The sequence below is a fragment of the Sorex araneus genome, chromosome 2, assembly GCF_027595985.1.
Source record: "Sorex araneus isolate mSorAra2 chromosome 2, mSorAra2.pri, whole genome shotgun sequence".
Taxonomy (NCBI): Eukaryota; Metazoa; Chordata; class Mammalia; order Eulipotyphla; family Soricidae; genus Sorex; species Sorex araneus.
In genome coordinates, this window is record NC_073303.1 from 341,699,616 (window position 1) to 341,717,557 (window position 17,942).

At 36.0% G+C, this 17,942-nt stretch overlaps 1 protein-coding gene across 2 annotated transcripts in view; it reads right to left on the minus strand.

Moving 5' to 3' along the window:
* Window positions 1-355: 355 nt before the first annotated feature.
* LOC101549276 (desmocollin-3) overlaps window positions 356-17,942 on the minus strand; it is a 35,739-nt gene continuing 18,152 nt past the window's right edge. The window contains exons 8-14 of one of the 2 annotated variants that reach the window (XM_004606124.2): window positions 15,321-15,577; window positions 15,064-15,206; window positions 12,975-13,199; window positions 11,187-11,411; window positions 8,787-8,908; window positions 3,468-3,722; window positions 356-553 (exon numbers count right to left, since the gene is read on the minus strand). In XM_004606124.2, coding sequence (XP_004606181.2) covers window positions 356-553; window positions 3,468-3,722; window positions 8,787-8,908; window positions 11,187-11,411; window positions 12,975-13,199; window positions 15,064-15,206; window positions 15,321-15,577 — 1,425 coding nt within the window. Of the gene's footprint in view, window positions 554-1,033; window positions 1,061-3,467; window positions 3,723-8,786; window positions 8,909-11,186; window positions 11,412-12,974; window positions 13,200-15,063; window positions 15,207-15,320; window positions 15,578-17,942 lie in introns of those variants that run through there. The other variant, XM_055127955.1, reaches the window with a different exon arrangement.

A 17,942-nucleotide genomic window follows, 5' to 3' on the forward strand; every position in this document is an offset into this window, starting at 1 on the left:
TGAACAAAATTCCTGGCCTAGAGAGCTATTATCTTATAGTTAATGTAATATAGCTAGTAACTGTTAGATTAATATTACCAAGAATATTGTGAAATTATCTATAAAAAAGAGCAAGTCTACTATAGACCTTAATTTCCTTGTCACAACATAGTATTACAAATTGATATATTTACTCAGTAGTAAAAATGAATATGCTTTAACATTCTGAATTTGTTGGGGAAAAGCTAAGCATCAAATTGCTATCAAAACAAAAATTGGTACAATTCGAAATTTAGAAAAAAATATATATATATTAGAAACTGAATTTTGCAATATCCATTTTGGAAGTGTCCAGAAGGTCTGCAGCACTTTAACATTATCTCATCGTGCATGTTTCTGCCAATGCAGTAAATTTAGCTTCCAAATTATCTAAAAAGTCGAGGCCATCTTCTTCCTGTTTGTCACTGCAGCAACCCACGGACCCAGCTGGAGTTCCTCTTCCTTCAAAGTTATAGGAAAGCACATAATCTTGAGATGGTATGTGGTCTTCATTCTGATTGCATTTATGCAATTTCTGTAAAATTTAAACATTGTTTTATTTTTTTTTTTGTGATTTTATTTTAGGCGCTGTGATTTACAATACGGTTAATGACAACGTTTCATGCAGACAGGGTTCCAACACCACACCCTCCACCAGAATGTCCGCTCTCCTCCACCACTGTCTCAGGCCCACATCCCACCTCCCCCCTACCCCCACACCACGGTGAGTTCAGTTCTGTAGGCCAGTTCGCAGGCTCTGTAGCTTTGGACCATTTGTCATTCCACTATGCGTCTTTATATCCCACAGACGAGAAAGTTCTGTATCAGTCCCTCTCCTTCTGACTAGCTTCACTCAGCATGACACTCTCCAAGTCCGTCCACGCGGTAGCAAATTGCATGATCTCATCTTTTCTTTTCTTTTCTTATAGCCGATTAGTATTCCATTGTGTTGTTTTAAACACACTCGAACATATTAGCATAAAATTTATCTTTTATTTACCTTTTATGTTTAATTTTAACCAGTGTGTCCTCTAATGGAGTCCTACATATAAAAAATGCACATGATTGGTCGATATTACAACCATACCTTAAAATCAGTATATTTCACATTTCTACTAACCCATACAAATAAAAAATCATATATACTATAATTATAAAGTATCTTATATTTAAATTATTATTATATGTTTATCCACAAACCTTATATCTAGAGGTGAAGCTAATTCACAAAGTGGTCACAGTTTGCAGAATAATTAAGTATTTGAACTTCAATCATTAAAGACCCAGTGTTGAGTCAGAGTGCTGCTTTACATACTTTAGCTGTGATTTTGAGCAAATTATTGTTACTAAACATCTATAAGTTTCTTCTTTCATCAAATGATCTCACAAGATTATTGTTAAATAATAAGGTAAAACAGTGTAAGAAGTACTCCTATTATATACCAGGACACCATTAATGTGTGATCAGTGATAACTATAAACACTGTTATGAGCAATTATAAAGTATGTGTATCACACCTATTAAGAATCATTTGTAAGATAAGAAAAATGTGACAAAATAGAGAGATTCACAGAACATCTTGCTGACATTGAAAATACTCAATGTAACTCACTCTGAAAATATAGAAATCTGGAGTGTAGACACCAAGCATTAGTCACATTGGACATCACTGTATCACTGTCATCCCATTGCTCATCAATTTGAGCAGGCACCAGTAACGTCTCCATTGTAAGACTTGTTGTTACTGTTTTTGGCATATTGAATGTGCCACAGGTAGCTTGCCAGGCTCTGCCATGCAGGCAAGATACTCTCAATTGCTTGCTGGACTCTCCAAGAAGGGCAGAGGAATCGAACCTGGGTTGGCCGCGTGCAAGGTAAATGCCCTACCTGCTGTGCTATCACTAACACTGGATATAGCTTTCTTACGTTTTTCCTTTATTTGTGTGTGTGTTTGGCTTTTGAAGTTACACTTGGTGATACTCAGGGGCTATTCCTGGCTCTGCACTCAGGAATTACTCTGGCATTGCTCAGGGGCTATAACAGATGCGAGGGATTAAACCTGGGTCTGCCACGTGCAAGGCAAATGCCTTACCCACTGTGCTATTATTCCAGCCCTGGCATAGCTTTCTAACACTGGCCCTTTACCACTTTTGCTTCTACCATCTCCTATCTGCATTTCCACCTGTCTCTAACCCAGCATTTATTTCCTAGATTTACATTTTCAAGTATCATTCTTCAGGACTATTTGAGCCCTACATTCCATTGCCTGTTTGGAGAACTGTCCTAAGAGTGCTCCTTAAACTGCACTCCTTAACCAAATACTACATGAAGATTGACTCTCTTGACACAAAGGACTAATAGCTGGATGTGGGGGAAAATAAGTCAGGGACATAAATAGCTGTGTTACAGAATGAAATCTATTAACAATGCAACAGGAATCAAAAGGCTTCTGGCCCAGTATTTACAGTGGTACGGGTATCCTCTGATAAAGAAATTAAAACTTTAGAACCTGAAAGAATATTTAAATTAGTGATGCTCTACCTAGGCTAGACATTTTAATTATTTGAGGAGCTTTTAAATGTATAAACAAATAAATAAATATATAAAATATAATTACATAAGTAAATAGCAAAACTAATTAAATCAGAATTTTTTTCAGACAAAGGTGCTAATAAATTTTTAAAAGCTTCCCAAGGACTTCTGGTATGCAGTGAAAATTAAAATTCTCTTCTATAATCCCTCCTTTCACCTTGTTGTTTTCCTCTGGCAAAAACAATATTTACATGGTGATTTTTTTTTTTATTTTAAAAATTGTTCCTATGTAGGCCAGAGCAATAGTAAAATTGATAGGGAGCTTGCCTTACATATGGCCTACCTGGATTCAATTCCCGGAATTATGGTCCCCTGAGTGCCACCAAGAATGAGCCCTGAGCACAGAATCAGGAGTAAGCCCCGAATATTTCCAGATGAGGCCAAAAAATATATCAGAAAAAAATATTTATATAAAGCATATTACTTAATAACCATCCATCTGGGTACAGATGTCTTGTCTACACAGAGAAATGTGGATGGGGGAAGGGTGGTAATGTTATGATTCTAAAGAATGACCTTTTAAAAATATTCTGCAGCAAAAATGTTTGTGAGATAAATGTGCACCTAAAATCATGAAACAAAATTATAGTGTGGATATCTGACACTTCCTAGTTTAATGCGATTTTTAAAAATTAAGAGAAATCTAATAGGTAAAACAAAGTTCCTTCAGTCACAAATTCAAAGTGGGGGAAAATAAAATGACCAAAGAGTAAAAAAGAAAGGAAAAGTAAAGAAAAAGGAATACACTGAAGAAGGAGGCAAAGCAATTTCTGGCCAATGAACACTAACTCCAGTTTTTCCATTGTTCTGTGCTGGGGATCTAAATTATGCAGTTCAACACCATATGGAAACTCACCTCTCCGAGGCGGGGCTGAGTGAAATTGTGCCACTCCGAGTAGGTGTATCTGCTGCTGTCCATCTCCACGTGTCCTCCTCTGCAGGAATCCAAGGTGTGGTGGTGGCCGTGGCCCCGGCAGGACTCCAAGGTCTGGTGTCCTTTCATCATTTCGATGGTCTCCTGCCCTCCATTTCTGACTCCTGATCCCATAGTTCCGCAATAGCCTTGGTTAGAGTTGTTGACTCTCTGAGTCATAAACCCATTGCCAGAACACTAAAATAAAACAAAGCCATTTATGGAAGGAGAAATGGATACCAGGTAAATTTTAGAAGACAAAGGAGAGAAAGCACTTGCTTGCTTGTTCTTTTTCATTCATTCATTCATTCAACTGACATTTATTTTCAAATTAATGTGCCCAGTAAAGAAATGCAAAGATAAACATTGTCCTTTAAAAGTTCAAAAAGAGCTCTTTATTCAAAAGATGAATAGATAATGTGATCACTCTGCTATCTGGGTGAGCATAGAATGCTGCATGAACAGAGAACATTAAAATTCACACCCAGAGAGACTAAGTGGAATAGACTTGGAAAAATCTGAACTGACTCCAAAGAAATGGAAGAAAAAAATACTCAACCTAAGTGAGTGTATACAATGGTGCTTTAAGGGTTCTCAAAGTGTTGAGGATAGTTACTGCACAGAATTGAGAGGGGCGGGGAGAGAGATAGAGAGGGGGGAGAGAGAGAGATTGAGAAAGGGAGAAGGAGGAAGAAAATACAGTGAAAAAAGATAGACCAGAAAATAATTATACTAGTATGAAGATTATAGGGAATCAAAAATGGAATTTACTCAAAAGGAGAAGCAAAAGTCAGTCTAAGCAGTATTATTATTATTATTATTATTATTATTATTTTGCTTTTTGAGTCACACCTGGCGATGCACAGGGGTTTCTCCTGACTTTGCACTCAGGAATTACTCCTGGCGGTGCTCAGGGGACCATATGGATTGCTGGGAATCGAACCCGGGTCGGCCGCGTGCAAGGCAAACACCCCACCCGCTGTGCTATCACTCCAGCCCCTAAGCAGTATTATTAATGACAAAAAATGAGGCAACTTTGGTGTCATGGGGATTGCTTTTGGAGACAAAGATAAGTATAACTTAAACCAAAGTATAAGCAGTGGTGAATGTAAGAAGTGGATAGACTTCATACAGAGCTTATTGGTGCTTAGATGAATGAAGCAGCAGTGGGAAAGGTCAGAAATTATTCCTATACGTGCTGCTTTGCAACTAGAAAGAGGGGCAGTTCACTAAAATAAGGGTATGCCTGTGGTGAAGAGGTGAAGAGGATTTTATAATCACGGAGAAAAAAGGTAGAAACGTGGTATGTCCAAGACAATATGTATGCTTAGCAATTGGGGCTCAGATAAAATTTCTGAACTAAAGGTAGAATTTTTGATGTCTCAACCAAAGAAGTTGTAGTTAAAATGATGGAAATTAATTAAACTATTCAGAAAAAATTGTAGGTTAAAGGAAAAGACTAAAAAAAGAGTCAAAATAAAAAGCATGTTTTAAGGATTGATGCATGAATCAGAGCTGTGAGAGAATGATCTGGAATAATAATGAGATAATAGAGGAACCTAAGAGTCACAATTCTGAGACCATTCAAAATGGGTTATGGTGAGGAAATCAATGGTAAGAACAGCAATGTCTAACTAAGGTAAGAACTGAGTCACCTAAAGCAAGCACACACTGAAGGCAAACAAAGAAAAAAAAAAGTGGTTACTGATCGTTGTAAAAAGAATTTGCAAGGAGTCCTGAGTAAACAAAACTAATGACACAGAGAATTAAAAATATATACTTTTTCTTCAAAGATCAGAATTTCAAAGAAAAATAAATATTTAGAGAACTAGAAAATAGTTTATTTTAAAATGAAAAACAGCCAAACACTAACTGAAAGTGAAAACTTTATAATCAAACATTAACTTAAAATGAGAACTTTACATTAGCTTCCCTGGCCAGAAGTACGAAGCTTAGTTATAGTAAATAACTTCAACAAGTCAGTTCTAATTATGTCATTAGTATAAAGATCTCCATTAGAATCAATCCCCAGTGTGAGACAGTTTCTAACCAGTTAAATTTTTTTATCTGATGAATTATCATTAACTTCTAGAGTTTTTGTTCAGATAATGTACTGATCAAAAATATATATCTAACATAGACATATATTATATTATATATAAAATATTCATACATATATAATATATCTGCATATATTATACATATGTGTATATACATATATTGTATATAATGCTTACATAGAGTATATATATATATTTATTTCTGACATTTGATAAAAACGTGATAAGACTTTTTTTTTAACTGAAAAGGAACCAGTTGGTGGCACTGCTCCCCTGTATTTTTTGCTTAGGTTACTGCTAGAGTAAATACATGTTTAGATTTTTCTAAGAAAATGAATTGAAAAGAAACTAACATGAGGGGTAGGGGACCCACAGTGCTATGTCATTCTACTCTACATTCTCATACAGACATTCCTCAAAGTTTATTCTCACATGTTAATTATTCCTTTTCTGATTTTTTCATTCCAGCCTGAACTCTGAACTCTTAACGGAAATTCAAATCCCAAACTAAAGGCATCACCTTTACTCATTGTGCTAGATGAGTCTATACATGTATTATGAAAATGTGTTCTATTTATAAAACTTGCTCAACATTATGTTCTCGTTTAAATTAGTCATTTTTGCATCTTTTAAAGAAATGTCACGAAAAAAGAAAAGACAAATAGACATGAGTATGATATGATATAGTTCCTAGGCAAAACTATAGATTCTAAAATCATGTAACAAGAAGAAAACTCTAAAGGAAACTTATGAAAAAAATAGAGCATTAAATGGCAAGGGAAAAAACTTCTTTTAAGACAATTATGAGGAGTAAAAGCTGAGACACTAACAGTATTTCATGATTTTGCATTTCTCTATACTAGAGACAATGGGCTGAGGTCAGTTTATAAGAGATATGCCGGGTAGAAGATGAAAAGAAAATCAGAGCAATCAGGTAATAAGATATCTGTCTAGACATCTGTCTAGAAGAGAGAGGGGAAAAGTATTAGAAAGAACCAATATGATATCATAAGGAGGGAAGATGCTTATGTCCCACAGAACCAGAATTTCGGGCACAGATACCTGCTCTGTGTCAGACCCACCCCAAGAATCCAGGAACAAAGGTAGGGGTAAAAAGTGACATAAATGGAGTGAAAATAAATATACAGAGAATCGAGAAGAAAATAAATAAAGCAAACTTATGTCATTTCATGATTTTGAATCATGGTGGGAAGTAGGTGAAAAAGAAATAGTCGATAAAAAAGGCATCTTCATTTAATGTTGATACAAGAGTACATTCATTTCGGTTGTCATGAGTTTCGTCTTAGAAAAAGCATTACCTTAACTTAAAAAAAGTAAAGGTTAAGGTGGTCAAGGAAGGTATACAGTAAGCTGTAAACCAAGTATACATTTTCATAACTTGTGATGTGAGGCCACATGAAATACAGTATCACTGTATCATTGTCTTCCCGTTGCTCATCAATTTGCTCGAGCAGGCACCAGTAACATCTCCATTATAAGACTTGTTACTGTTTTTGGCATATTGAATACCCCACAGGTAGCTTGCCAGGCTCTGCTGTGCGGGCGAGATACTCTCGTTAACTTGTCGGGCTCTCCAAGATGGGCAGAGGAATCGATGAAAGACAGTACATCTGTTAAATTCTATAAATTATTAAAGCTAAAAAGGGAAAGCTTCAATACCCCATCCCCTAATCGTGTGAATATTAAAAGCTGATCTAAAATAGTAGGATTAGAAATCTGATACTACCCATATAAAGCAAGCAGTTTTCTCATATTTTACCCAGCTGTGGAGAATCTCTGCACTATCATTAAAATCATCTTTAAAAAGTAACATGTTTTTATAAGAAAAATTGTATATATACTGCCTAAATAAAAAGATAGTACAAAGAACCTTATTGGTCTTAAGAAATATATTATAAGAAAAGAATATAACAGTAACTAAAATTTCACTCATTCCATCCTAAGTTTTTTAAATGTATATGTACATATACATATTTACATGACATTTTATTAGCTATCTTGAGACTTTTTAATGTTTTTGCAATAAAAATTACTATAGTTGATAAACAAGTGTAGTAGAAAAGACAAAAAAATTCATAAGATTTTCATTAAATACAGTCATGATATCAAAGAAAAGTTTTAAGTAGCACCACAAGAGAGTAGGAAAATAACTAAGATAATACTTCTGATTTGAAAATTTTAATAAATGACACCAGAGAAATAGGACAGCAGATAAGATGTTTGTCTTGCATGACGATAACCACTCCAAGTTTGACTATCAGAACCACATATGTTCTCAGTGCCCAAACAAGAGAGACCCCCGAACACAGAGCCAGGAGCAGTGTGATGTGCCCATCCAGAAATTCAATATATGCCATAAATACTGCTAAATGCTGTGGGAATTGCTGCTAGGTGTTTCTTGTAGGTTGGCTACTTAGAGTTGCATTTATTTACTTCCAAATCGATTCCCTACAACGACTGCACAGAATGCAATGGCAGGAGAAAAAGTCAGTCAAATTCAGCAGTGAGGGGCAGAGGGGTAGAATACCAACTTTAGTGATCCTAGCGTTAATAAGTTCTGATAACCCACTACCATCAGACCAGCCACTGGAGCGATAGTACAGCGGGTAGAGCATTTGCCTTGCACTTGGCCGACCTGGTTTGATTTCATCCCTCTGAGAGAGCCCGGCAAGCTCTCTGAGAGTATCCCACCTACACGGCAGAGTCTGGCAAACTACCCATGGCGTATTTGATATGCAAAAAACAGTAGCAACAAGTCTCACAATAGAGACATTACTAGTGCCCGCTCGAGCAAATCGATGAACAATGGATAACAGTGCAACAGTGCTACAGTGCTACATAAATATTTAAATGTTGATAGATAAAATGTGCTGTGTACATAACCTGATCAAACTCAAAATATAAATACTCTTTAATTTCAAAATACCTCCATAAAAATGTGCTGTAGAAATTACAGGAGGCAGATATATATTCATCAAATAAGATTAGTTGGGGTCAAGGAGATGCTACAGGAGCTAATATGTTTGCCTTATATGCAGTCGACCCTAGTTTAGTCCCGTGAGCACAAGTCAAGAGCTACCTTTAAGCATAGAGCCAGGAGTTAGCTGGGTGTGGCTCAAATTCTGCCCCAACCAATCAAGCAACCAAATAATTAATTCATTCATTAAGACAGCATACTTACCACCTTATCATCTCCAGGTGCTTCTGTGTTTGATATAATTAAATTTTGCTGTGCTAAGTCTTCAGGAAAGCCTTTCTTTTTTTTGGTGTCAACAACTCCACATACTAAAGTTAGCAATACAGCTAAGTTGGAAAAAATAAAACAAGTTTAGCATTTACAAAATGAACACTTATTTTTTCTTTATTAACTAACTAAAGTTTATAGGCACCTAAACCAACAATTGGCATACAATATCCCCAATCGAATTCATCACCTGTTTATGTATGACACAAAGACTATGATTTTCATATTTTTATACTGTTGAAAGAGTGGAGTGTAATGGTTTGTTACACGTAAAAATCAAATTTCAATGTTTAATCAATGTTGAGATGCAACCAGACTCATAGTTCAAATATTTTCTATTGTAGTTCTATTGCTCTAAGGGAAATTTTGATTGGTTATAACTCAATCCCATGACCAACCTACAAAGTGTCAGACACATTTTCTGACATTATACGAAAAAAAAATGAATGAACCCCTAACTGCTCATTGTGACCCCTATCAGTAATCTGCAGCATATACCCAACCCTTCCTCCTCTCATTTATTACTCTTTGGTGATGCTAGTCTGTCTCTCTGCCACCTCAAAATTTCTTAGGGATTTTGCACTGACATTCTCCTCAGACTAATAGCTCCCTCCTCAACATCCTCCCCCACCCCGCCAGGACCACCAGGTATCCTCTGACCCTGTCCTCCTCTTTTGAGGTTTAAAATCAGTTTTAAGATAAAGCATGGGACTGGAGCAATAGCCCAGCAGGGCATTTGCTTTACACAAGGCCGACCTGAGTTCAATATCCAGCATCCCATATGGTCCCAGATGCACCGCCAGGAGTAATTCCTGAGTTCAGAGTCAGGAGTAACCCCTGAGCATCGCCGGTGTGACCGAAAAGCAAAAAAAAATTTAAAAAAATTCTGCAGAAGATTTGAGTACAAAAATAGTATAAAAATAATTGAGGCCTGACACAATCTATTGAAAATTATAAGTAGCAGCAACAATATAACATACCTACATACGCGCGTGCGCGCACACACACACACACACACACACACACACACACACACACTAGCACTCTATATTCTAACTACATCACTTTTTTGTCCTCTGTAGTGTTTCTTGCCCAGATTATTTTTGTCAGATTTGTTAACTAGTCAATCTTGCACAAGAAATTTTCTGCCATATGTGTACTCATTGTATTGAATTGACAATAAATAAGTAAACACTAGAATTATATATCGTGCGCTATTCTAAGTGGTTCACTTATATTAGCACAATAACTCCTACAAGTGCGACTTCTTAAAGTAGGTTACTACAGTTTTCATCATTTTGAGATGAAGTAATATGCCAGACAGAACACAAAGTGTGTGAATAATAGAGCTTGAATACAAACCTAGACAGCTTGTTTTCAGAATTTTGATATTAACTATCATTCCCATATTTGAACAAAGAAGCAACAGACACACTAGGGTAGATGGTTCGATGAAAATTAAAAGAGGGGGAAAAATACAGTACTACTGGGAACTACAGAAATGGCACAAAGGTTAATGAAACTAAAGCTGACAATACTCAACATAAGATGATGCTGTTAACTTACTCTCTCATAAGCCTGTTACTATAATGACAAAATATGAAAATTTTACTATAATGACAAAACATGAAATTACAGAAGCAGAAATTTTCATTAAGTAGAAATTTCAGATGGTCGAGGACTAGGGCTAAAAAAAATCAAAACCTTATACTGACATCCTACATTAAGAAAAAGGCATTTTCAACAGGTGAATCCAAGCATACAATATTTTAATGAAGAAGGATTTTTGCTCCTTCTCACAGAAAATATCGAATCAGAAGTCAGACACTAAAACAGAAGGTATTTGTAGAGGGAATTCACACCAAATGAGTGGTTGGGATATCTAGATCACCTTTGACCTTAGAGTACAGGAAGGAGAAGGACAATAAGGTCAAGAAATAGAGGGGACAATTAAGAAGAGGCAGATGAAAGTAATAGGAGCTGGGGTCTTGGGCACATTGCTGGTGTAGAGGTATGGTAGTATACTTACACATTTAAACCACACAGTCAACGACACTGAAAGCATGAGACTACGCATGCTACAGCTACAACAACCAAACTGAAAATATGCTTCGTAAGGAGTAAGGCTGAGAAGTGGAGGGAAGCTGGGCGTATTGGTGAAGAGAAATTGATTCCAATGGTGGGACTGATGCTGGAACATTGTGTGTCTGAAACTCAACTATGAATAACTGTGTAAAGCACAGCACCTTAACAAGAAATTGTTTAATATTTTTGAAAAGAATCTGCACTTGGATAGTTGTTACATAATTTGAATTTGAAGTAAATGATAAAACTTACTAGAAAGCAGTGCCAAACCCAACAAGATTGCCAGGATTGCCCATTTTCCAAGTACTATTCCTGCACTTCTCAAATTTCTTTGGCATTGACTTGGGTGGGTGCAGTCACATACATTCACTCTCAAGGTTTTTGTTGCAGATTGCCCTTCTCTATCTTTTACAGTTACAGGAATATGGTAGTCTTGAAATTCTGCATTTTTTCTATAAGAAAGACGAGCAGCTGTATCTGAAAGAAAACAAAAGAAGCGTGTTTTTATTTATTCTTTCTTTATCATGTGTTTTACTTGTTTTTAAAGACATTTTTCTTAAAAATCCCTGTCACATGAAGGACCATCTTCAACCTCTTTTAGCACTAATATATCTGCAAAGGTATCATCCAAAGTTTTTGTAGGATAGGCTTAAGGAAATAATTTGGCATTGGAATGACTCAGCATCATTTCACCAGCACTTAATATTCCCTAAAAACTTAACTTAGGGGTTAAGAAGTTGTGCATTTGCCTTGCACACAGCCAACCTGCACCATTGCCTTGTTTCATACTTTCAATGCCTACCCACTCTCATCCACTAAACAAAGGTTAGCATCCTCAACCTGATACATTCATCCTTCACACTAGATGCTACTCCTTCTCTAATCTGTTGGCATCCTTACTAAAACATTCTAAACTTTAGCGACACTGATTTATTGATTCCTCATGAACTTCCATTTTTATGCATACCTGTTAGTCAGCTACTCGGTAAACAAATATTTATTAAGTAGTTAGTATGTACCAAGATTGAACTAGGTGCTAGAAATACAAGATGGCTAGAAAATGCCCTGAGAAACTCATTTATTGGATAAAGGTAAACTGATGATAATACAATATGAAGGAGCTATAAAATATCCTGGTGCTCCTCCTACTTCAAGGAAAATTTAATGAATTTGAGCATGTGAACTAATCATTCTGTGTTTTAATCTCTATATGACCCCTAGCACTGGAACCGTGCCAAGTAGTTACAATACTATTAAAAAAGGAAATTAGAAGGGAGGAATTCAAGGTAATATAGATGGTTTTAAAAAAAAGTCTATTTTAATAAAGATTGTGACAGTAAAAAAAAAAATCATACCAGTAAACTCTGGTTGAAATACAGACCTTTGCCAGAGTCTACTCTTGCAGGAGACCACCTAGAAGTTCAGGGCCAGATACTTGTTCTCAATCCATCATATTTCCTTCTAAAATACAACAAGGTGCTTGTCCCATACACCAATTTCTCATTTCCAATTTGCTTATAGCAAAATTTAAGCTACCTATTGTTTGTTCTAACCTCACTGGAGTTTTTTCAAAAAATATAGCCAGACAGTGTCTTACTGAGAAATTGCATGTTACTCTAACTGCTCTTTTTTGCTTCGTTGTAAACATGAATTGTGGCTTTATAAAAAGTGATTTATTCTAGGGTCCAAAGTAAGGGTATAGTGTGTAGAGAGCTTGCCTTGCACATGGCTGACCTGGGTTCTATCCCCAGCACCACATATACTCCCCTGAGCACCACCAGACCTGATCTCTGAGCTGAGTCAGAAGTAAGCTCTAAGCATCACTTCATATGGCCCAAAAAACAGAAAAGAAAAAACAAATTCTTTCCTTTTAGATATAAGATATAGGATTACATCAGCTCCATTCAATATGTATGAAATTTCACTTGCTTTGTAAAACATGTTAAAGAAAACTTCTTTTACGTTATAGTTGTATGCATAAATAAGCAAATGGATTGTCAGTTATTTGAGAGCATATATATCAGTCTTTTAATTAAATACCATTAACTTTGGTGAGAGCCCAGATCTTGTTGATTTCTGGAGACGGATTTGTTAAGCTGAAAGAAAATGGAGCACCATGGATAGGTTCATCGGGATCAATAGCTGAAATGTCTATATGCCCCATCTTTGGTTTGCAAACTATTAGATCATTTTGAAGTATTTCTGGTGGATTGTCGTTCACATCTTCAATGTTAACTGCAAGTGTGCCAGTACATGATCTACTATCTAGAAAGAAACAAGAGTTAGTGTGGTTTGTAAAGTCTGTCATAGTTTCTTAAGAAATAAAATAGGGTTGGAGAGATAATACAACAGGTAAAGTGCTTGCCTTGGATGCACTGACTGGAGTTTGATTCCCAGAACTGCATATGACTCCCCAAGCTCTCTCAGTGATCCTTTAATAAAAAGTCTTGAGTCTGCTAAGTGTGCCCCTGCTCCCCCACCAACAAATAAATAAACTAGATTATGATGAGGGCGAGAGAGATAGTATAGTGGATAGGACACTTGACTTGCCTTCCCTTGTATATTCCCAGTACCTCATGTAGTCTCCCAAGCCCTGTCCGAAGTAATTCCAGAGCACAGAGTTCAGAGTAAGCCCTGAGTACTGCAGGGTGTGACCCCAAAACCGAAAACAAATTTAAGAAAAGGTGTTCTAGTTATGATATAGGAGGTTTATAAAAGCTAAACTGAATATTAGAAGAAACAGAAAATACCACAAATGAATAAATAAAACCTTTAGGTCATCTAAAATAATTACTGTTGTTAATCAAATCAGATGCAAGTTCCAATGAATCTTTGTCCAGAACTATGCCCAAACAACAAAATCAAATCATTTGAAATCAAACTCTGAATATTTTCTTGGATTTTCTTCAGGAACAGAGGTTAAATTGCAGTAAAATGACAGTACAGTTATTCCAATCGTGGTGCACATTTAAATCACATTAGGACAAGTTTTAAGTATATGATACTCAAGTTCCTCAAGCAGGAATTCTGATTCAGTTAGTCTAAGACGTGTGTTAACCTCTGAACATTTTTCAAAGTGCCTCTAAATTATTTTAACATGATGCCAAGATTGATAAAGTCTGAGTTATTACTTTTAGGAAGTTATTCAAGGAAAAGATCATTTTGACCTAACTTCCTGATAGGCTAAGTAAAGGCTCAATAAAAGTGCTAAAAAGCAGCAGTTTTCAATTTTTATACACCTATAGAAGAAAGATAGGAAAAAAACTTCTGGACTATGGGGCCGGAGTGATAGCACAGCGGGTAGGGCGTTTGCCTTGCACACGGCCGACCCGGGTTCGATCCCCGGCATCCCATATGGTCCCCCAAGCACCGCCAGGAGAAACTCCTGAGTGCAAAGCCAGGAGTAACCCCTGAGCATCGCTGGGTGTGACCCAAAAAAGCAAAAAAAAAAAAAAAAACAAAACGTCTGGACTAGCTGATAGCCAAGACAAAAAGGAAAAATAATCAATGTATTTTATTAATTAAATTTAATATTAGAAATAATAAGTTTGTTTTCATTTTGTTTGCAAGAGGTATACCCAGAAATGCTCAGGGCTTAATTCTGGCTTTTACATAGGGATCACTCCTGGCAGTACTTATGGAAACATATGGGGTGCTGGGGTTTGAACTAGGGTTGAGCATACAAAAGGCAAATATACTCTTTGTAGCCCATGTAATTACTATCTTAGTTATTATGAATCTGCTGTTGTTAGTCACTACATGACTGAGGAGAAAGTTTTAGTAAACCACCAGGAAATTTCCATAGCTTACCACCAGTCTATGGACAACAAGTGGAAGAAGAGGGATATAAAGAAATCTAAAAGAGTCCAGTGATACCACTTCATCTAATTCTAGATTTTGGGTTTTGTCATTGTCCTCTAGACACCCACAAGTATTTAAGATCCTAATGCTGCAACAGAAATTTCAGTGAACATTTTGGCACAAGAAGTTTCATCTTGTTAAATGATTAAAAGAAACAATAGCAGAGTTTGATATTTGTAAGTATTCCATTTTCTTATCACGGGAATAATTCTTCACAAAAGTAACTGTAATCTCCAATTCCTTTAGAAAAAAAGGTTTAGAAGGTTACCTTGGTCTGAAACCAGAACTGTAATATTATATATGTCATTTCTGGGAGCCGCGGCCTCCCTATCCAGAATTTTGGAAGTTAGTATTGAACCAGTAACTTCATCAATGGTGATCCAGCCTTTAGGATCATGCAATTTTTTGTACCTGTCAATATATAATAAAAATACAGTTTTGAGTGACACGGAATTCTTCAAAGTAAGTTGCTGCCTCAATTATGACAAATACATGGCTAGTATGTGCTCATAGATGACATTGTACCTTAAACCATTGCTATTTTTAGTTTCAGGGTCGAATGCCTTATAGCCATTAATCTTCAGCCCCACTTCTGAGTTCTCTTTGATCCGTATAAATTGGACTGCAGGGCTGCATTCTGGCCCTTCATCCTGATCCCTCACATGAACTGTGACCGAGGCTCTGTTCATGGTGGTTGTTCTGAGCACATCTCTAGTAAATGGAGCTTCATTGGTTACACCGATCTCCAGCATCACTTGATGGTTTTCTTCATAATTCAGTGGCTATAAAATTAAGTACATGGATATCAGCACATATGTAAAATGGCAAATGAACCTTTGTCAATATGAAGAGTGCTCCCTAGATTCTATTTTCCTGCTTAATCAATAAATCTTTAATCCTTTGCTAAAAAGAGATCTGATTACCACTAAATATTAAGCAAGAGTGATCCAAAAGTTTATGCAGGTGGTTTTATAATGTTGCGGAAAAGTAATTAAAGAAATAGTTTATATTCATTCTTATCGGTGATATTGCTCTGAACCTGAAAATGAAAAATGATGATGGTTTTAACTGTTTAATAGACTACTCTGGGTCCATCTGATTTTCTAGGGATATGCAAGTCTTTGTTTTACTTGATATTAACTAAAACAATCCAGTCCAAGACATTTTATAGTGCTTATGAAATGAATTGTTAAAACTGAAATTGAACAGTAATCTTATTTTCACTCTGGCAGAAACAATATTTCAAATTCATCTGAATGCATTGGGGCTGGAGCAATAGCACAGCGGTTGGGCATTCACCTTTCACGAGGCCGACCCGAGTTCAAATCCTGCACCCCTCTGGGAGAGCCCGGCAAGCTATGGAGAATATCGAGCCCGCGCTGCAGAGCCTGGCAAGCTACCTGTGTGTATTGGATATGCCAAAACAGTAACAGTAAGTCTCTCAATGAGAGACATTACTGGTGCCCACTCGAACAAATCGATGAGCAACGAGATGACAGTGTCCTCTTGACAGTGTCCTAAATGTATTAAATTGGCTGCTAATGTGCAAATATTAAAATGCATTTAATTTCCTATGGGGCATATAATTGAGCAATCCTATTGCTGCTGTCTTTCCTCAAAATCTATCTAGGTTCTTACTTTGTCTTAGGACTTGTGTGTTTTTGCTAGTTCCTTCATCAACTAGTTCAATACAACACTAATTGATTTGACATTGAAATTTATGTTTTTATCAGTATTTCATAAATTAAAAAGTCATTAGGGACAAACAGATACTCTAAAATCTGGAGAGATGAAATCTTTGGTGGAAAGAATATCAATTGTTTTCCAGTAAAGAGCACATCTTTATTTTTTCAATTAAAAATACGTTAAAATATATAGTATATACTATGATACTAATGATTTTCCATAAATTATAGTAGAGATGGAACTGTGGACCATCTATGCAGATAGTTACTAATGATATCTCTGTTTAAGTTCATATGCCCTATTGCCACTGATAAATTAGAAAGATTACCCAGAACTTAGCTAAATATATCTAGCATGGAATATTACAACACTAGTCTGTAGAATATGGAATATTTAAAAAACATAATAATAATATTTCATAGTTTATTATATGATTTCCTTTTTATTATGATAAAAACTACTGGGAAGAGAAAATTTGGGAAGAGAAAAAATATATATGTAGTCGCTGTTTCAAATAATAAAGAGGCTAATTTCCTAGGTAATATAGTGATGTAAAGCAATTTAATGTTATACCTAACAAAATACATTTGGACTCAAAGAGAACAAGATTCAAATTCTGTCTGTACTATATTCCCTGTAATCTAGAATGGTATTTAATATATTATGACACATGGCAAGTTCTTTATACTATGTTTCACTAGTCTTGTAAGTTGTCACACAGACAAATAAAGGGTAAAATTATGCATGTTTTGTTAACAATCAGTATAATACAATAATAAGAAATACCAAGTAAGAAGTCTATGCTTGGAATTTCTTTTCAACTAAAATAAGTTACCTTCAAAATCTTTTGTTTGATCTACTGGCAATTTAACCCCTTAAAGTACGGAGGAATAAAGTGCATTCCTGTTCTGAAGAAAATTCTGACAACAAAAGAACAATGGTATTTGAAGAAAAGAAATTCTTTCAAATCAATCTAAACTTTGGTGTCATTTTTTAAGCTTCAATGAATAAGGTAAGTTGTCATCAAGTCTGTGCCATACGTGGCATAAAAATGTACTATAAATGCTCTGATCAATGTATTATAAATGCTCTGGTCATACAATATTTAATTGAAAATAGAAGTTATATTATCAAAGTTACAAAGTACTTAATGCTATTTTATTTATTTATTTATTTATTTATTTTTTGCTTTTTGGGTCACACCCGGCGATGCACAGGGGTTACTCCTGGCTCTGCACTCAGGAATTACTCCTGGCGATGCTCAGGGGACCATATGGGATGCTGGGATTCGAACCTGGGTCGGCCGCGTGCAAGGCAAACGCCCTACCCGCTGTGCTATCGCTCCAGCCCCAATGCTATTTTAAACACTTTCACAACTACACAGACACACCATCACCAGGGAAGGGGATAAGATAATTTTAAAGACAACTGTAGCTACCAAAGGAGTTCTGTGATGAATAG